At 60.4% G+C, this 20,834-nt stretch overlaps 1 protein-coding gene across 1 annotated transcript; it reads right to left on the bottom strand.

Annotated features, from left to right (window-relative positions):
* Nucleotides 1–7,923: 7,923 nt before the first annotated feature.
* Nucleotides 7,924–20,291, bottom strand: PLPP7 (phospholipid phosphatase 7 (inactive)). Its single transcript, XM_019420784.2, has 2 exons — nucleotides 19,280–20,291; nucleotides 7,924–9,156 (listed from the first exon to the last, which is right to left on the bottom strand). Exons 1-2 carry the CDS (start codon nucleotides 19,728–19,730, stop codon nucleotides 8,792–8,794), a joined length of 816 nt encoding a protein of 271 aa, XP_019276329.1. The 5' UTR covers nucleotides 19,731–20,291; the 3' UTR covers nucleotides 7,924–8,791.
* Nucleotides 20,292–20,834: the final 543 nt, after the last annotated feature.

The following is a 20,834-nucleotide window of genomic DNA, read 5'->3' as shown; positions in this document are numbered from 1 at the left end:
CACACGGGGAGGGGTAGGTCTGGGTCCTCCCCCGCCCCCCACGCCCCCCCCCCCCCCCCCGGCTCCTCTCTCTGCACCAAAGGATCTGAGTCGAGGAATGAGGGATTCAGGACCCCCTTGTGCTGACTCTCTACCACCAGGGGATTGCAGCACCGGGTGGAGAAGAGGCCACGCTGGGCCTCAGGGGGCTCAGATTACATCTCTGACCCCAACTGGACCTCTCTCCTCGAGGCCAGGCTCAGGGTGGGGCTCTTCCCAGGGCCTGGCCTCTCCTGCCAGACTTCACAGCTGGGCTGTTGGCAACGACTGCTTTCTCGGGGTCCCGGCAAACCCCGAGGCTCCGGCTGGAAGTGCTCCCTTCCCACCAGCAGGCCTAGACCTGGGCCGGGCTATTGACCTCAGGGACGGGGGGCCCGGAGCTGCACCGTGGCCAGGGGAACAGCTGTGGGTTCGATTATGAGACGCAGGAAGGCCTTGGAAATTCCGGTGGGGAGACGAGATGGCATGTTCTAGGCTGGGCGTGGGGACCCTGCTGTCTTCGTGAGTAAAAGTGTGTGTGTGTGTGTGTGTGTGTGTGTGCGCACGTGCACAAACCTATACACGTTAGGGTTGCCAGAGAAAATATAGGACACCCCGGTGAATTTGAACTTTGAATAAATGAACAGTGTTTTAGTATTAAGTATGTCCCAAATATTGCACCTATATATGTTTTAAAATAAGGCATGTCGCTCTTTTTTTTTTTAAAGTTTACTTATTTATTTTGAGACAGAGACAGAGAGAGAGAGCACAAGCAGGGGAGGGCCAGAGAGAGAGAGAGGAAGAGACAGGATCCCAGGCAGACTCCTCGCCGTCAGCGCAGAGCCCAACGCGAGGCTCGAACCCAAGAATTGCAAGAACACGATCTGAGCTGAAACCAAGAGTCAGACGCTTACGCTGACTGGGCCCCCCAGGCGCCCCCTGCAGCCTATATTTTCATTTGCTAAATCTGGCAAGCCTGATCCATAGAGATATGTGTGTGTGCGTGTGTGCCTCTGTGCAAGGGCACACACGCGTGTGTACAAACACAAGCAGGGCCACGTATGCAAATACGCCCATCAGAATGCAGGTGTAGAAGGGTCACAGTGTGTGAGCCTGTGTGGGCACCATTTCCTACGTAGGTGCAGGTTACAGAATAGTGAGGCCAGAAGCCAGCTGAGAGATCTCCTGCGTGTACTTTTACACGGGAGAAAGCCGAGGCCGGCCGGCCAGCCACGTGTGCGTGCGTGTGTGCGCACACGTGCCCGAGTGCACGAGCTCTGTGGGGCACGGGGAGGGCTCGCTGAGCTCTGACCTCATGCCAGGCATCGTGGTCCAGCATCACCCGGTCCCCCACAACAGCCCTCTTATTATGAGGCCCGTTTCACACACGGGGCCAAGTCGGGGGGGGGGGGGTGCGCGGCCTGGGCACCAGCCCGCGCCTAGACACGTGTGCTCACACGTGGGTTACATAAACGCTCTAATGGCCAGATGTTCACTTTCTTCCTGGAGCCAGATGGCAGCTGATCCGGGAGTCCGTGCATTTTCCTAACTCCTGATGTCCCTCTGCTTGCCCCTTGCGGAGTTTTCCCCGAGCGGGGAAGGGCCCGGGGACACGGGGACGTCATGCCATACCACTTTCCTCAGCTTCCCCTGGGCAGGGGCTCGGGACACCGTGGTAGTGTCCACAGACGCGCCAGGACCTCCGGGGCGGCTCCCTGGACAGTGCTCTCCCCGAGCTGCCCAGAAGTATCTCGGCCCCTCCGGCGGGGTGGTGCAGGCCCGGTCGCAGAGCAGGGCTCCACGCTCCAGACCCGCCCCAGCCTGGCGCGTGTCTCCGTCTCCCCCGAGGCTCGCTCTTCCTGTGCCGATAGGTGAGAGCCAGCCGACCTGATAAGCTCGCTGCATCAGTGTCCAAGCGCTGCCTTAGGTCGGGGGGCGGGGGGGCTGAAACAGTAGGAACTTACCCACTCACGGTTCTGGAGGTTGCAGGCCAAGATCAAAGCCCCCACTCCTTGGTTGCTAGACCCCGTCTTCTTCCTGGGTCTTCGCATGGTTTTCCTTTGTTGTGTCTGTGTCCAAATTTCCTCTTCTTGGGCGGCACCTGCCTGCTGGATTGGGGCCCACCCTCATGACCTCTTTTTCACTCAACCACATCATTAAGGCCTCGGCTTCAAATGCAGTCACGTTCCGAGGTCCGGGGAGGGGGGGTGGTTAGGACTTCGGTGTCTTTTTTCCCGCGGCAGGGGACACAACTCAGCCCGTGATACCCACGCTGGCGTGTTTCCTGGAGAGGGCTCCTTCCACCCCAGCCCCACCGTGGCCAGAAAATAGTTGTTGGGGGGGATCTTCAGAAACCCCAAGATCCTGCCCTTTATTTTGACAAATTACAACTCTAACGGAGGCCAATGTTCCCGGCCTGGGGGGGTGGGGGGCGGCGTCTGGCCACCAGCGACTTTGGGAAAGGGCTCGGACAACATGGAGGGGAACTTAACAGTTCAGAGCGCTCAGGGCAGGAAGGGGTGAGTTCAGGCCCCCTGCGGCTCCGCCTGGAGGCAGGAGCCTGGGGACGAGGGGCAGGGGCAGCTGCAGGGTGCCTTGGGCACCTGGTGTGGCCCTGGCAGCCTCACTGGGCCTCAGTATCCCCATTTGTGAAGGGGCTGCTGGGCTGCGTGATCCCAGAGACCTCAGATTTGATGGTTGGCATTGATTCTGGGACAGGGGCAGCGAGGTCAATGGACACAGCAGCGGGGGAGGGGGGGGGCCGGGGGCGGGCCCGAGTGAGGCACCGGGCCGGGGTCCCTATCGCTGCCATAACAGAGCACCTCGAGCTCAGCAGCTTAAAGTACCACCAGTTTATCTCTTACCGTCTGGAGGGTCAGAAGTCCACAGCCTCCTTGGGCTAAGCTCAAGGTGCGGCAGGTCTGGTTACTTCTGGGGGCTCCAGCGGAGCATTGGTTTCCTTGCCTTTCCCGGCTTCTAGAGCCCCTTCCCCTAGTTTCCAGGCCAGCAGGCTGAGCCCCCACGTTGCGCGCTCCGGCCTTCCTTCCGCCCCCTTCTACTTTTCAGGACTCACGTGATTGCACCGGGCCCACCTGCCAGGTTATGTCCCTAGTTAAGGTCAGCTGATTAGCAAACCTGATTCCGTCTGCTGCCCTAATTCCCAGGGCCATCTAATGTCGGATTCTGGGCACTGGGACGTGGATGTCCCCGGGGGGCCGTTATTCTGTCCGCCAGAGCACGTTGCGTGCGTCATCAGTTCCTCCCCAGATCCTCGGGCAGTGGGGACTGTCATCGTCACTCTTGATTCATCTGCAGCTCTGCAATGCTGACGACCCCTCCGGAGAGCGGAAAAGCGGGGTCTCAGGCCAGGGCCGCCTGGCTCGGAGGCCCCCACCCTGTGCCGACTGACTAGGCTTTGTTCGCTCCTTCCCGCCCCCGGGAATGTCCCGTGAGGAGAAAATCACAGATGTGCCCGACGATGGCGCAAGTTTTCACGGGAACGTGGTTTACAGCCACGAAAAACCTCCAGGAGCCTAATCAAGCAATAGGTACTCAGAGAGGCCTGGCTAAGAAAACAGATGCGTGGCGGGGTGCCTGGGGGGCTCAGTCGGTTAAGCGTCCGACTTTGGCTCAGGTCATGGTCTCGCGGTCGGTGGGTTCGAGCCCCGCGTCGGGCTCTGTGCTGGCGGCTCGGAGCCTGGAGCCCGCTTCGGATTCTGTGTCCCCCTCTCTCTCTCTCCCTGCCCCTCCCCCGCTTGCGCTCTCCCTCCATGATAAATAAACATTAAAAAGAAAGAAAGAAAATGGATGCACGTTAACTATACTAGAATGAAAACGAAAAAAGTTAATAAAAAAAAGAGGAAGTGATGTGTGCAGCTGACGGCTCTGTGGGACACTGGGAGGGCATCCGGAGACGTGCCTGCCCCAGAGACATGTCCGTGACATCCGATGAAATAAAAGAGCAGATTATGAAAAGAATATGTGCCATTCTGCTTGGTTTGAAGTGCGTGTGTGCGTGTGCGTGTGTGTGTGTGTGTGTGTGTGTGTGTGAGAATTCAGGTGGATGGCACAGGGCACGGTCTCGTTAAGGCTCATCTCAAGGCAACATGACGCCAAGATGAACTGAAAGGCTATTTTCTTTGTGCCTGTCTTTCCATTTCCCCCAGCGTGAACATATATCCTTTTCATAGGAAAAGAAAACCATAAGGGTAACCTGAGTTTGAATATAACATGAGTGACCTTTCCCGCCTCCCGCTGGCTCGCGAGTCGGGCGAGTGTGGTGGGCACTCTGGACGCCCGGGCTTGAGCTATGGCCCGGGCTGGCACCTGTGCGTGTCTGTCACACGTCTCTGTGCCTGCGTGAGCGCACAGAAGCATCACCGGGACAGACGTGCCCTAAGGCCACCTCTTTCCATGGTGGGGGTTGCAGCATCTGGGAGCCCAAGAGTCTCATTGTAACCGTGATGAGACCAGTGCTCTGGCCTTCCCCGAGGGTCCACCCCCCCCCCCAGGGCTTGTCCCCAAGCCGGCTCCCAGCGGCCTCTCTCACCTGTGAACTTGGACTTGGAGGTGCAGCCCCTCCCCGGGGCAGAGCGGGCACAGCCCCAGAGCCAGCAAGGTCTCTGAGCCCCAGCCACAGGCCCTGCCCACCCCCTCCTAGGTGGCGGCCCCAGTCTTCACACCCAGCTCTGTCCCTCTGTCCCCCCGCCCTCGCCAACCCCATCCCCAAATCCTCAACAGACAGAACAGCTGTTTTGTCCCTTTTCTGGGGCTGGAGTGGGGTTCATCCCTCTCCCGGGATTTGAACCACGGTGACCAGGAGCACAGAATCCCTGAAGCTCTGCGGTTGCCATGGAGAAGGGGGCAGGTGATTGTACACCCGGCCCTGCCCTGTGCACCCCCACCCCGGGGTCCAGGCAAACCACGCAGAGGCCAGCCCGCACTGGTCCCACCATGACACGGGCACACGCCCACCTCCAGATTCCCCAGCTCCCAACCGACACCTGCCCAGCCAAGCCCCTAGCGTCCCGCCCCGCCCCCGAGGGCCCAGGGAGCACGCGTGTCCTCCCCAGGGGCACGGTGGCCCAGGCAGCTCATTCTTTCCTTCGCAGGCCTCAGCTGGGGGCAGCCTCAGCCCCATTTTATAGAGGGGAACACCGAGGCTCAGAGGGCTCAGTGATTCATCAGGGCCAGAATTTGAAGCCAGATCTGTCCGACTCCCATGTGTGTGCTCTTTCCTCCACACCGGCCTGCCCAGGCCAACTCCAGCTTGGCCTCCACTCCCGCCTTGGCCCTCCAATCAAGTGACCTTTACCGAGGAAACCCAGGCGGGCGATACTCTGGCCTGCACCTTTGGGGCCGGGCCACCTTGAGGGCACCTGTCCTCAGGCCTCTGCCTCGCCTCTCGGAGGGCAAGCGTCTGACTCTTGATTTCGGCTCGGGTCATGATCTCACAGTCGCGGGATCAAGCCCCACGACGGGCTCTGCGCTGGGCGTGGCTGCCCCTCTCCCCACTCTCTCTGTCACGTGCGCTCTCGCTCTCTCCCTCAAAAAAAATTAAATAAAAAAGTGGCACACCTGAAGCTAATACAACTATTGTGCACCAACTAGGTGTCAATAAATAATAAGACGAAAAGCCAACCCACCCGTTGCCGGCAACCTTGCCCCGACGCTGGGGGGGCGCCCTGCCCTTCTGTTTTCCAGAGGGCTTCTCTGCTCTGAGGCCGCTCAGGCCTGGGCTCCAATCCTGGCTGTGCCACATCCTAGCTGAGTGACTCTGGGGAAACGACTTTCCTTCTCCGAGCCTCAGTCTTCTCGCCTGTAAAATAGGGCCAAGTCCCCTCCCCTCCCCTCCCCTCCCCTCCTCTCCCAGAGTCAGTCGTGAATTGAATGTCAGCTCCACTGACAGGTGGTTCCGGAGAGGTTAGGAATGAAGGAGAGGCCTGAGATCTGAGGGGTAAAGAGGAAAATGTCGATTCTGCACAGCCTGTCGGAAAAATAGACGAGGTCAGCGTTACCCTGATGACCCAGGCGGACACAGACAGATCAAGGACGGCCCTCGTGGCTCTAGAGGCAAAAATCCTTAACAAGATCTTTATCCAGTCCAATCCAGCAATATTTAGAAAAGGGTACTGCGTCGTGACCCCCGGGGTTTATCCCGGGCACGCAGGCTTGGTTCACCATTCAAACACCACTTCTTAAAATTCACCAGGAAAAAAAAAAAAAAAAAGAAAGAGGGAGCAGGTATTGGCTTTGGTCACAGGAGTCCGGTCCCTATACCCATGCGACAACACACCCATACTTTCTGGTTGCATCGCTGGGGCTCTGGAAGCTGTCCCCTCGTCTCCCCTGCCCCCAGTCCCCGGCCCCCGGCTCTCTCCAGAAACAGTGGGGGGATGGCAGGTTCCTGAGGAATCACAGCCTCCTCCCAACCCCGCCCCCAGCTCTGCTCTCGTGGGCTCCCTCAGAGGGGTCCGTCCAGGATGCCAGGGTGACATCCTTGGGCACAGACCTTACGCCAGGCTCCCCCACGGAGGGCGCCCCGGGGTCACGCATGCCCTCACAGGGATCACTGTCATCCTCGTGTGACAGATCAGGACACGAGGGCTCCGAGAGGGGATGTCACCGCTGCCAGGAAGAGCTGGCACTGGCCTGAGCCTGGGTCTCTAGCACCCAGTGTAACTGACACCCCACAGCGTGTGCCTTCCAGACAAGGCTTCCCAGGATGCCTTTCCTCTTAAGCATTTGTTAGGCGCTCGGGTGCCACCAGCTCCCCTTAAGCCTTAGGGGGGCTGCCGAGGGGCCTCCAGTCTCCAGCATCCCCTCTCATCCTAGACACTCCAGAGACCGCCACCCACCCCCTGCAGAGGCAGAGCCCTTGGGGACCTGTGTCCCTGCTGGGGACGTGGGCCCGTCCCCAGCCCAAAGCTGGAGCGGGATCCACCGTGGACGGCAGGTTCCCAGGGTAGCGGCGAGGTGAAGAAGGAAGACAGCCTCACCCCATTCTGTTCCGCATCCCGTAAACTCGCCACCTGGGAGCGTCCGTGGAAAGGCGCAGAATGTATTGTAAAGGCTCCAGAAGCAGCCGATGTTCAACGTGGCAAGTTGGGGGTTTAAATCGTGGTGGCCCGGCCGGTTGGGTGCCCCAGAGCCCCTCGAGGGAAAAGACAAGGTGCAGGTGTCCCACACCCCGAGTAGCAAAGGGAACACCGGAGGCTCAGGAGAGAAGCCCGGGGCCTTGGGGGGGTGGGTTGCGGAGGGAGGGCGGGTCCTGTCTGCTGGGGCAAGTCCCAGGCGGGGGTGGGGGGGGGAAGGGGCGGATGTGGGTTCCCTGCAGCAGGAGGGGAGGGTAGTCAGGCCTGAGGGCTAGGCCTGTGGAGTGCTCTGGGTCCGGAGACCCCCCCACCCACCGTTCACCACGGGCAGCTGGACCCCTCTGCAGACGGGAATGTTCTGCCCTGTCCCCATGGCCTGGCTGAGAGAGGAAGGCGGTTTCCTCCCCCAAAGGATCGTAGGTGTTATGGGTCGCATTGTGGGCCCCGAAAGATATGCTGAAGTCCTAACTCTCAGCGCCTGTGAATGTGACCTCATTCAGAAATCGAGTCTTTGCAGATGTGATTAAGATGTAAGTGAAAATGGGGGCGCCTGGGTGGCTCAGTCGGCTAAGTGTCCAACTCTGGATCTCAGCCCCGGGGCACGATCTCACAGTTTGTGAGTTCGAGCCCCCGCATCGTGACCTCAGGGAGAACGACCAACCAGCCCGGAAAAATCTAGGAGCCCCTTAACCTCTGACCACCTGACACCACGCCCCATCCGGGGCTGAAGACATCCCACTCTTTTGTGTCAACAGAGACCCTCCTGCCTGGAAACCTGCATCACACGAGGAGAGAGCACGCAGGAGAGGGGTCGCTGCATATCGCCTTGTATTGTCACATGAAATGCACATCCATGATGGGTACTTGGAAACGACCTATCAGGTCACATGGAGTCCGGCCCCTGGGGGCCAAAGCGGCACCGAGGCCCGCGGCCGTGAGCTCTGCGCAGGCGCTGGGAGAGGCCCACGCGTGCCTCAGGCCCTCCGGCTCCCGGGCGGCCTCTCCCAAAACGCGCTTGAGGAAACGGCGGTTCTTTGGGGGTTAGTAGCTGTTCCTCGAGAAAAGGGGTCTGTGGTCAAATACGCTGAGGAAACACGGAGTTTGACAGGAAGCATTTGCACAGGACTTGTCAGAGCCTTTGTGGCGACAACGGCCCTCGTGAACGTCCGGCACGGGGGCACGGTGCGCGGCATTGCCGAAGTTTATTTGACCACAAAACCCTTTTCCTTCCCAAAGCGTCTTGCAGGCTGGCATCCGGCAGGGCGCCCTTGGGAAAGTGCTGCCCTGAGCTACCGATGACCGTTAATGGCAGTGGCACCTGTGCTGGGCGGTGGGGGGGGGGGGGGGCGCTCTGCCAGGCATCGCGCTGGGGGCACGGCGGGCACAGCCAAGCACTCGGCAGTCGTGACGGCGACCGAGGGACGGGACGAGACCCGGCCCCGCTCCTGCCACCTTTAGCTCTCGCCTGCCTTCTCCGTGGCGGAAGCAAAGCGTGGCCCAGAGAGGACGCGCGCGGTCCAGGCAAAGGGGCAGAGAGCACCCGCCCCTGCCGGCCGCACCGAGCCTCCGGGCGGCCCGGCCGCGGTCGCCAGCCTCCAACCGCGACGGGGGACGTGGGGCCGCCGGTCGGCCGCCGCGCCTGCCTCCTCTCTCGGCTCCCGGAGCCCCGAGCAGGCGGCTCACCAGGCGGAGATGAGCATCTGGCAGGTGTTGGAAGACATCCAGACCAGCTCCACCAGGCGGAACTGGAAGTAGCCGATGACGAAGCCCGAGATGACGTCCGTGATGTGGTGCCGTCCGATCATCACGCGCGACAGGCCCACGCAGAAGGCCCAGAGTACCAGCAGGACGCGCAGGGGCACGGCCAGCACCAGGTGGCTGAGGAAGAACTTGGACACCATGGCCGCGCGGCTGGCGTGCCCAGCGGGGAAGGCGTACACGTCCATGGTGAGGTAGTCCAGGAGGCTGGGGTTCGTCTCGAACGGGCCGCGACGCTTGATGAGTTTCTGCACGCCGGCCACCGTCATGATGTCCAGGAGCAGGGCTGTGGGCGAGAGGGAGAGGCCCCGAGGGACCGTCAGCGTCCCCTCACACCTCAGCACCCCCACCCTGCCTTGCTTCCTTCGCTCCAGCCACGCTGACCCCCCCGGCGCGTTTCTACCCCAGGGCCTTTGCCTGTGCTGTACCTGAACGCCCTTTCCTGGGACGCCCACCCGGCCCGGGCCCTCCCTTTCCTCGGCAGACCGGCCTTCCCGACCGCCCGTTTACCGAAGCCCTGGCCCATCACACGCTTTCTCAGCATCCCGCTCGTCTCTCTTCCCTGATGCCACACGTGCTCCGCGAGGGCCCGGACCCAATTTGTTCATGGCGCTCGGTAAAGGTGCCAGCACGACAGAGTGGGTCATCGGGGGCAGCACGGGCCCCTGAGGAGGGCCTCGGTCCTGACCCACCAACCCCGTCTGGTGATTCTTCTGGAAGGACCTCACTGACGTCCCTGCGGTCCTGGGAACAGCACATGACTATATCCCTGGTTTTGAGAAGCGAAGGTGAAATTCGTGTCACCTAAGCATAGAGTTCAGTGGCATTCAACACACTCACAGGGTTGGGGCGCCTGGGGGGGCTCAGTCGGTTGGGCCACCGACTTCGGCTCCGGTCATGATCTCACGGCCCGTGGGTTCGAGCCCCGCATCGGGCTCTGTGCTGACGGCTCGGAGCCTGCTTGGGATTCTCTCTACTTGTCTCTCTCTGCCCCTTCCCCGCGCGTGACTTCTCTCTCTCTCTCTCAACATAAATACACTTAAAAAAAAAATACATTCACAGGACTGTACACCCACCAGTTCCCAGCTGCAAAACACGCTTCCCACCCCGGGTAAGTCCGGGACCCATGACACGACCTGTCCCTCTCCTGTTGCCCCCAGCCCTGGCCGCCACCGATCTGCTTTCTCTCTCTCTCTCTCACCGATCTGCCTCCTGTGGGCACTTCTCATGCAGGGAGTCAGACACGTGGCCTTTTGTGTGAGGCTGCTTTCACTCAGGATCGTGTGTTCGAGGTCCTTCCACGCAGCACGCACTGGTACCTTATTCCTAAAGCGGAATAACAGTCCGCTGCCGGGACCCCTCCCCCCCCGCCCCCCGCCGTTTCTGTATCCGTTCACCTGTCAGGGGACGTCTGGGTTCCTTGCACCTTCTGGCTACTGCGGGTGCTCGCGTCCAAGTATTTGCCGAGCGCCTGTTTCCGGTGTTTGTGAGGACAGAGGCCTATGGCGGAGTCGCACGATGCTACGGTCACTCTAGCTGGTAACTTCTGGAGGAACCATCACACTACTGGCCGCGGCAGCAGCCGAACCATATCGTCCCCCTTTTACGGAGGACAAGACCAAGCCTTAGAGGTCGGAGTATTTGTACCTGCGGCTCGTCCTTTCTGGAAGGTTCCGGCCTGTCCCTCCCCTGCCGACTTATTCTCCCTCGTCCTTCAGGATTTGCCCTTATTACTTCTCAGTCCCAGCCGGCCTGATCCTGGCTGCCAGCCGGCATCCAGCAGGTGCGTCGGTGAGAGTGTCTCCTTCTCTGGGGCTCCCCCCCAGGGTCGAAATTACCCGACGCCTGTTCCGAGACCTCCGCCACCCGCAGGGAAATCAGAGCTTCCCTGGCGCTTTGGGCGGTGGCCAGCCACAGCCTGGGTGTCGGGTGGGCTGCTGGGGTCTGGGGGGTTAATGTGGACCAGGATCGGGCCCTGAGAAGGAGCCAAACGTGACATTAGTCACTGGAAGGCATCGTCGTCTGTCCAACTGATGACCAAGTTTCTCAGCCAAAAACCAAGGCTCATCACCTTGGCAGGCTGTTGCTGGTCTAAAAGCTGCCTTCCCAGACAAGCGTGAATCCTGGAGCAGGTGTGCACAGAGGAAGGCAGGAGGGAGGGGGCAGCGTTGGAATCCTCCGATTTGGTGGCTGAAGGCACGAAGGGCTTGTGCCCGAGTCTCCCCACACGCCCCGGCCCCCGTCATGGCTGGTCAGGAACCACAGGCCAAGGACTGAGCTAGACCCACACCCTCCTCACTTTTTAGGAGCCAACCATTTCTTCCCCGTCGAAAGCAAATACGAGGATTCAGTGTGTGGAACAGATAAGAGAGGCGGCCCTGTGGAGAAGCTGGCGGGGAGGGCTCCGTTTGGGGACCCTCCCCTGTCCCCCCCACAGAGGCCTCGGAGGCTACCTGTGTCCCCTGATATCAATATTTAGTTTTGAGAGCGAGCAAGCGGGGGAGGGGCAGAGACAGAGGGACATAGAGAATCCCAAGCAGGCTCCATGCTGTCAGCGCAGAGCCTGACGTGGGGCTTGAACCCCCGAACCATGAGATCGTGAGCTGAGCTAAAAGCAAGAGTCAGATGCTTAAGCGACTGAGCCACCCAGGCGCCCCTGCGTCTGGGCCATTGGGAATCCGCTGCTATTTCTGGCTGGTTCTGTCTCTTGAGGCCATAACGAGGTAGAGACTCTACCCCTTTGCCGCTGGCTGTCCGTCTGGCCCCGCCCATCCTATGCCTTGTTCATTCATTCACTGGACCTCCAGTTCCTGGGCACGGCTGGCTCTCGGGTAGGTCAGGCATGGGCCCGGCCCCGGGCTGGTGAGCCTGGCTGGCCGAGTGCCGTGGGGCCGAGGTAGCAGGTGGGCAGTAAGCACTGGTTATAGAGTTCCTCTCTGTAACGGGACAGTGGTCTCCCAGTCCCCACGCTGTGGCCGTTGGGTGTTGAGGCTTGGAGGAGGAAGAGGCGGGACGGCTCCCCAGCACAGCTGATGCCTTCCCTGGGCCTCCCCCCACCCACCCCCACCTCCTGCTGCCAGGACGGGGCTGCCCGCCCCTCCTCCAGCAACCCGGCCAGCCCTCCTTGTGACCATGATTCTGACACTATCAGCGCATAATCTAGGGCCCAGAAATAGAAGCAAATGGCACCATCACTCAGGGCTCCGTGAATTTCGATCGCACAGCACTGTCAACTTCCCTGACCTACATTCCTCCTGGCCTTGGAGACGAGGCAACGGGGGCCCACGGGGAAGGTCGGCCCGGCAGGATGCTCGGGGGAGAGGGGCAGGACGGCGGCAGAAGCCCGTCGCCCCTGGCGCGCCGTGCGAGCAGAGCGGGCCACCTGGCCTCCCCGGGCCTTCACCCGCTGCGGTCAACGAGGGCAGTGGCTGTGCACGCACCTGGGCTCCAGAATCAGAGGCCAGCTTCAAGGTCAGCTGCTTGCCGACCGCACGACCTTGGCACGTCCGCCTCTCCCAGCCTCCCTTCCCCTCATTGACAAAGTCCCGGAGGCCACTCAGAGCGCGGCTCGCAGGACGCGCTTCATAAACGGCGCCTGGGACACAGGGCTCGGTCTCCCTCACCGTCCCGGTTGTAGCCATTTCCACTCCCGGCCCCTCTCAGCAAGCTGGGCTCTGAGATGTCCGGGCCCCCAGACAGGAGGCACAGCCGTTCCCCAGGCCTTGCTGCCCCGGCAGCCTCCCCTCCTCAGAGCAGGATGAGAGACCTGTCTCAGCGTCCCCTGTCCTTCCCCATCTCAGAGACCCTGGGGGCCTGTGCTGCCTGCGGAACCAGGGGGGTCACAGGGTCGAGGCCAGGGGCCAGAGCTTTCGGAGAAAAGAGCTGCTATCATGGGAGATTTGGAATTGGCCGCTCCTGAGGCCTCCTGCCTGCCTGTGACTGGCCGCTTGTGTGTGTGTGTGTGTGTGTGTGTGTGTGTGTGTGTGTGTCTGCCCGGAGGCAGAGGAATGGCTGAGGTGACCTCTCCTGGCCCCCGTGGAGCTTCAGCTGCTTTCCAGCATGGGGGAATCAGGCTGGGCAGGAGGCGGGAAGGGGGAGGCTGTGGGCTCAGCAGAGACCCAAACCCGGCCTGACCAGGGTGGGGGTGGGGTGGGGGGTCCTTGTTGCCCGGCGAGGGGACGGGTCTGTGGGCCGTGACTCTCACTGGCTGGGGCAGGGAGGAGGCGCCCCAGCTCTTCCGGCCCCGGGAGCCGACCCTGCCTCTTAGCCCCCCGTTCCAACTCCTCCAGGAGCTGGGGGACCGGCCGGCAGGGCTGTGGGGCAGCACCAATCCGTCTAAACTTTCTGAAGGGCATTCGGCCTCAGACCTAGAAGCCTTTGCAACACGACTTCCTTGACTCAGCTCTTCCATTCGTAGAATATCTCCTTGGGAAATAATTAGGGATACGCACCGTGATTCACGGTCTTCCTAACACCGAGGACCGCACCAACGCGATGCCCTTGAGTCAGAGACGGATGGGATGTGTCGTGGCCAAGTCTAGACAATGGCGTGCTGGGGCCACCGCCAACGATGAGGCAGGTGTGTATTTATAGCCACCGAAGGAGCCCTGTGGGGTTTTTTAAGTGGAGAAGGACAAGTACCGAACAGGATTTGCAGTGTGATGCCGTTCTTATAAAATAAGATGTAAATGTGTCTATACGCAGAGACACAAAGTCCGGAAGCCTCCACCGACTGGTTAAGAGTGCTTCTCTCTAGGTAGGAAGACGAGGGTGATTTTTTTATTGTCTTTCTGTCATCCTGCATTTAATCGTTTTCTTCCCACGAACAGGCGTTATTGGGCACATTGTTCAACAGTTATTTTTACAAAAGGACAAGTGGTGCATGACTGCACTTTTAGGGGGCGCCCTAGAATAGACGAATTCACAGAGACGGAAAGTAAACAGCGGTTACCAAGGGTTGGGGGATGGATGAACCCTGGGGACGTTCTCAAGTGAAGGCAGGGAATGGGGAGTTCTTGTTTAAGTGGGGACAGAGCCCCAGTTTGGGAAAACGGAAAAGTTCTGGAGGTGGGTGGGGGTGATGGTTACCTACGATGCGAATGCATTTAATGCCGCTGCATTTTAGCGCTTAAAGAAGGTTCACGTGGTCAACTTCATGTGTGTTTCAGCCCAGGCACGTGAAATCTCTTTACAAAACCAGTGCACGGTTCCAGCAGGATGTAGCTCTCAGGGAGGTGCACAGCGAGCAGAGGGGTGTCCCGAGGGTAGGTGGGAACCTTCTAGTCTTTTAGCACTGGGACCTCCACTCTGTCGGTGTGAGCAGTGTGTGTGTGTAGATGCATGTGCCCATGCCCGGCACCTCTCCCGACCTGGGCAGCCCCTGACTTCAGCCAGAGCCACGCCCCCAGCCCTGGGCACCCCGGCAGGGCGGGGGGGGGGGGGGGGGGGTTGCAATGCGAGGGCCCTGGCCTGTCTCTATCTCCCCTGGCCTGAACGATCTGCTTTCTCATCTGAAGAATCCAGATACCAAGGCCAGCTCCGGCTCTCTCCGAAGACTCTTGGGGGACAAGGAAATTAAAACCACAGGCACAGGAGTCTGACAGCATCATCTATTCACTCAGCTGAGCACCAGGCAGTGTAGACATGAGCCTGCCCAATCACGCATGGCCACAAGGGCAGCTGTCAGGACGGTGCATGGTCAGGGGGCGGCTGAAGGCCCCCCCCGTGGAGGGACCGATGTCTCACTGAGCCCCACGGAGACATGACAAGTGAAGCCAGGAAAAGGCGGGGGAATGTTCTCTCCCTACAGATCTGGCAGCCACCGGCTCCACAGGAGAGCTCCAGATGGGAAGGCCGGTCAGCCTAGGTAGCCATCAATTAGGGACAGGCAGGCAGGGAGGGGGGGGCGGTCGTCACCAAGGCGTCGCTAAGAGCGGACCCAGTGGGTGGTGAGGGAGAGATGACATCACAGATTATACAGAGGGTCTGCACAGGGGGGCCGGGTGGGTGTAGGGCTGCTGTAAGGCTGACGGGCCAGTTCCGATTTCTGAACCTTAAAGCTTGAGGTAAAGGGACGTGGGGCTGAGACCACGTTCCCAAAGGGCATGTTCATGGCCCGGCGGGTCCTGTGAGAAGGAGGCCTTGCTGGGAACAACACTGCAGGAGGTCATTTGAGAAACCTACGCTATGTTAGCATGTGCCCAGAGTTAGGCTGGCACACGCGTCCGGAGGCCCGTGACCCAAGCCGCAGGGGATGTTATTCCTGGGGAGGAGGGGGTTTAAGGGAAGCCCTCACTGTTTTGGTCATCTGTCCTCGTAATGTTCGAATTTCCCTTGCTAGAAGAGGATATGATGACAAAGTGCTCGGCGTCACTGATCGTTAAGGAAAATGCAACTCAAAGCCACGAGATACCGCTTTGCACGCTCACTAGGATGCTCATTATCAAAACCCGGAAACCAGTGGGCGTTAGCAAGGACCCAGAGAGACGTGAGCCCTCGTGCATCGCCGGTGGGATGGTGCAGCGGCCACGGGCAACAGTGCGGGTGGTCTTCGAAAAATTACCCCAGCGCGCCGAAAGCAGGGACTTGCACACCCGTGTTCACGGCGGCACTGTTCGCGACAGCCGTCAGGCAGAAGCAAGCCAAGTGTCCACCGATGGGTGACGGATCAACAAAACGTGGCGTAGTCATACCGCGGAATATTACTTAGCCTTGAAAAGGAAGCGACTCCCGATGCCCGCTACAGCACAGAGGAACCTGGAGGCCATTACTCAAAGTGAAAAGGACGACGGTGTGTGACTCCACTTTTCTGAGGTCCCCAGAGAAGTCACGTTCATAGAGACGTAGGAAGGGGAGCGGTGGGTGCCAGGGGCTGGGCGAGGGGCTGGGGAGTCAACGTTTAATGGAGATGGGGGTTCCGTTTGGGAAGAGGAAAAGCTCCGGAGACGGACGGTGGTGATGGCTGCATGACATTGAGAATGTGTTCAATGGCCATGAACACTTAAAATGGCTAAAATTTTAATAGACAGGACAATCTCAATAGAGACACTTTTCTAGATCAATGGCAACAAGACATGGGAGCCATGGTCCGCCAAGGACAGGCCCACGAAGAAACCGGGATGGGCTTGGTGAGCTGGGATTGGCCTAGGTCACCTGTCGCATGGCTCTCTGTGGGATCATCAAGCCTGACGCTGCAGGGGAGGGCCGAGGGAGGGGACTGAGTCATCTCACAGGTGTCTGGGGCCTGAGGGGGGGGACCCAGGACTGCTTTTGATAATGGCGACGGGGCAAGGATACTGCTCTGCAGAGTTGCACAAGCATTAACTGGCATTAGTATGAGCCAAGATTCTCATGTGTCCTTCTTCAGTGAGCTGTCCCAGCCACCCATTTGCCGGATGAGGAAAATGAGGCTCAGAGAGGCAAAGTCACATGTCCGAGTTCCCACAGCGGGGCTAGGATTTGCACCCAGGTCCAGCCGACTCTGGAGTCCAAGGTTTTGCCAGCTGCTAAGACCCCTTTTGGCTTGTTCTCCAGGCTGGGCAGCATGGCCCTGGGGGGAGGGAACACGGAGGTGGGGGGGCAGTGCAGAGGACTTCCTCCTGGCCCAGGTGGGACCCCTCCCAGGGTGACCGGCTAGAACTCTCCGTTCCCAGGGCACCTGAGTTTTCCCTTCTGGGGCCGCAGGGAGCCTAGGTCCCAACTACACAGTTGGGGCCTCCACTCCCAGCCCAGAGACTGCCCCCCGGGAATTAGCTAGGTGCCCCAGTGCTCAGGGCAAGAGGGCAGGACTGGGATGTTCACCTGCAACCCACTGTGCCAAGTGCCTTATCAGCTTCCTCTAAGCCCTGGGGCCCCACGTACAGATCAGGAAACTGAGGTTCAGAGACGGGAACTGGCTTGAACAAGTTCACAGAGGGAAAGGGTCAGGGAAGGATTGGAAAAAGCCCAGTCTGACCTGGGAGCCTGTGCTCTAGGGTGGAAAGCTGCTCCCCGCCATCCCCCCCAAGACTGAAGGACAGACCGAACTCTCCACTCTGCGCTGCTCTCCCCAGGTAGAGAATGGCAGACCCCCTGGCGGGCTGGGCCAGAGCTGTGGGATCTGAACCCACCTTGGCTACCTGCTTCCTGCCACGGAACTGAGGGGCTTGGTCTGCACCCCCACAGAGTGAGTGGAGCCCACAGACCACTCTGCCTGCTCTGAGCACCTGCTGTTGAGAGGCTGCTTTGGGCCAGGCCCCTATCTCTCTGTGCTCTTAGCGCCCAGATATACCAGCAAAGGTGCTGGCAGGTGGAAAACTTCCCCCCAGACCCTTCACCTCCTTGCTGTATTCATGCTTCTGGAACGATGGGGTGGTACCCGCAGCCTGCAGGCTGACGGCGAGTGGGGAGGCAAAGGGTTTGCCGTCTGGAGGACGTGGCTTTGCTCCCTGGGCCTGCCACTAACGCTTGTGTGGAGTGGGCATGTCCCTGGACCCCTCTGAACCTCGGTTAACTCATCTGTAAAGCGGGTATACGAATGCTTATTAAGTCGTTAAAAGTATTTTTAGATGATGAAATACAGGACATTCGTGGCATCGTATTCGGTACACAAAGAAGCTCAATGAATGACGTTTTTAAAAACTTAAGAACGACTGTCATTCTTATTCGAGAAGGGAGGCATCCCGAATCTGAAGCAGGTGCCTTTGGGCCCACAGCTGCTGGTTGCCGGAATGAGCCAGAAACCTCCTCTTAACAAGCTAGAAGTGCTCCCCCGCACCGTCTCTGACCAGCTGCATGACCGTGGGCAAGCCGCCGCCCTGTGCCTCAGTTTCCTCCTCTTTACAAGGGGAAGATGCTGCTTCTCCCTCCTGGGACTGTGAGAGGATTAGAAGCGGTGTGTTTCATGCAATGCTGGGCACACAGTTAACATTGAACACATTACAAATACAGCTTTGTCACCTCCAACTCACCCAGGGAAGGGACCTGCGGACAGGGGCTAGGGCGCAGGGCTGAGAGGGAGGCTTCAGGGTCCCTTCTCACCCCTGTCCTCGGACACCAGACAACCTAACTCCCAACACAGCTTTCTGGAACGGCTGCTCTGTCTGGGGCTGTAAGAGCCCCAGGGAAACCTTGGATAATGAGCGCAGGGCTCTGCCCCGGGCAGCCCGTGGCAGGGCGCCTGGAAAGAGCACAAGCCTGGTGTCAGGCGGGCCCGGTGCAAATCTCTAGCTCCGAAGCCTTGGCCAGGTTGCTTTATTTATAGGAACCTCAGTTTCCTAATCTGTAAAGTGGGAGCGATAATAGCACAAGTCACGCGGGACTGTCTATTCGGGGGAAACCACGAGTAATGTAAACGATTTAATAAGAACGGGAAAACGTGATGGGGGGGGTTGCAAGGAAGCCCCTGACCGTCTCCTCCTCCCCACGTCCCACCCACAGCGTGTCCAGCCCCAGACCCTCTGAGACCTAAGCAGCGAGACGCACATTGTCCTAACTTCATCTGGGATCGCAGCTGTCGGTGGCCCAGCCTACTACCCCCCTTCTGGAGCTGGGTTCCCTCGGCAGGGTTTGCTTGGCCTGAGACCTCCGACCGCCTGTGCCCAAATTGGTGGCCGCGCTGAGAGGGCCGAGGGGACCAACGTGGGCCCGGCGTGGAGGGTGGAAGCCGGGGTTCCCCTAGCACCTTGGGGATCTGCAGGTGCGCAGGATGGGGGTCGGTGTCACCTTGCGAGTGGAGGGGAGTGGGTCCCCTAGCACAGGACGGGGCCAAATGGAGAGATACCGGCAGCAGAGACGGAGGTAAAACAAACCAGCACCAGCTCACCTGGCCGGTTCCTCCAGCGACTCACCTAGGGAAGCAGCAGGTAAGGACTCTAGGCGGCCACAAGTGGGCAGGAGCCCCAGAATGGACCTCCGGCACCCCCAGGCCTGGGCAGCAGGCAGGGGCTCTGAACCAACTGGGGGGGGGGCGTGGGAGCAGCTCACAAGCCCTGTTTGCAAGCAGCCTAGGAACTCAAGGACCCCAACCCATGGGATGGGAGCTCCCCCTCTCTGGACACTTACCAGGACCCCCACCAGATTCTTGACGGCCTCCCTCGAGGCCACATCCTCCAGCACCCCCTCCCTTCAAGCCGCCTCTGGGGCAGTGGGGGCACTTTGCCAAGAGCCGGGCCCTTCCTTGGAGGTTCCCTCAGGGCCTCCACCTTCTCGAGGCCCCTGCTCTGGAGGGGGCCCCCCGCCTGTGCATCCCCGGCTCTCTCTTTCCCAGGCTGGAGGTTTGCCTGTTTCTGGGGCACCCTTCCTGCCTAACCTCATTAGATGGTTCCAGGCGGCTTCTGAGGGCCCCACTCATGCTGGCCGGGGGGCGGGGTGGTGTGGGCTCCCTCCCGGGGGAACTGGCGGGGCGGGCGGCGGACGGCGGGCACACTCACCCAGGAGCAGGTTCATGAGCACCTCCTGGCCGGCCAGTGTGCTGCTCTTCACCAGGCAGAGGATGGTACCCCCGATCCAGGGGATGCCGTGGCCCGTGATGCCAATGAGCTTGACCATGGAGCGGGCGCTGGCCCAGGACGCGGCACGGCCGGCACACACCCCCAGCCGCTTGGACATGCAGATGTCAATGGCCAGCAGGGAGTTGAAGGCGATGCCCTTGAAGGAGGGGTTCAGCTGCATGCAGTCCTCCTCGGGCAGCTGCTGTGACTGGCGCCTCTCGCGGGCCCCATCGCCAGGGGACGGGGGCTGCGCCGAGGGGCCCGGGGCCTTCCTGCCCGAGCCGCGGGGCTCCGGGGCGCCCTTGGGGGGCTGGTTCAGGGACAGGAACTCGGCTCTGTTGAGGACGTTGTTGCGGTCCCGGGCCCGGGCGCGGCTCTGGGAGGCTGGCATGGTGACGCCTCGCGCCACGAGGGCCGGTGCCAGCCGGGCTGGGAGGCCTTCTCCCCGAAGACTGGAGCCGCCCGGGGATCCCGCTACCACTCCCTGCCTCCCTGCCTTCTCCGCAGCAGCTGTTAAATATAGAGTGCAGGATTGCACATGGCTGTTTACCTCCAGCTGCCACCGGGCTCCACGGGGACGTCAGTGCCAGCTGCGCAGCCAATCGAGCCCACCGATGCGGGCCAGCGCCAATGGAGCCACCGGGGAGGCGGACGAGTCCACAGCTGCGGCCTCGCTGCCTCTGGGCCTGGGCTATTTAAATCTTCCAATGGCTCACTCCCCGGGACTGGAGGAGTCTGGGAAATGTAGTCCTCCCGCTGCCCTGGCCCAGAGGCCCCCAGACGCAGGCCCTGAACTAACCCCTGCTCTTACCAGGTTCCCTCGGAGCAGCGCGGACCCCTGCGAGCCAGGCTCACCCGCCCCATTGGCCTGGGCCCGGGGACCCTGTCCCGTGGACCGGACAGTGGGGCCACGCCAAAGGCCTCCCCGGGCACCAGACGGAGTGAAGGACGTCACTGACGGCATCATCTTGGGTCGGCTGGGGCCGGGCCCAGCCACCCCCCCCCCCCCCAACCTTGACAGCATTTCATTAAGCTGGCAGGTTGGGGCTTTATTCCTATTTTTTGATCAGTCTTGAATTTGGCTTCGGTGCATGAGAGTCCAATCAAATGGCAATAATCTGTAAGATCTGATTTCCATTAGAGGGAGGGTCGGGTGATCGGTTGGTAATGGATCTGCCTCTTGGAGGCTGCCTCCACTGCTTAGAATTTTTTCGAAGGACAGGGGCACTCCGGCAGCTTCAGGCAGCCCACCAGTGGTTATCAAACGCCCGATTCGACCCGAGGGGCCTGGCACGCGCCACAAATGACAGGTCCGTCCTGTCCCCGGGAAGCTCAGTTCAGTGGGGGGGGGTCAGACAAATGACATGGAAATGATTGCAGGTGCAGAGACGTGGGATAGGGTCACAGAACCACAGCCTCGGTTTGTCTTGAGAATCACGGTGGGAGGACAGGTTACCCCACGTGAAGTCCCAGAGGCCTGTGCGGCCGGTGCATG

This window comes from Panthera pardus, unplaced genomic scaffold (genome assembly GCF_024362965.1).
Source record: "Panthera pardus isolate Hobbes unplaced genomic scaffold, ASM2436296v1 HiC_scaffold_20, whole genome shotgun sequence".
Lineage (NCBI taxonomy): Eukaryota > Metazoa > Chordata > Mammalia > Carnivora > Felidae > Panthera > Panthera pardus.
The sequence above is the reverse complement of the archived record's forward strand: the minus strand, read 5'-3'. Positions and strand labels throughout refer to the sequence as shown.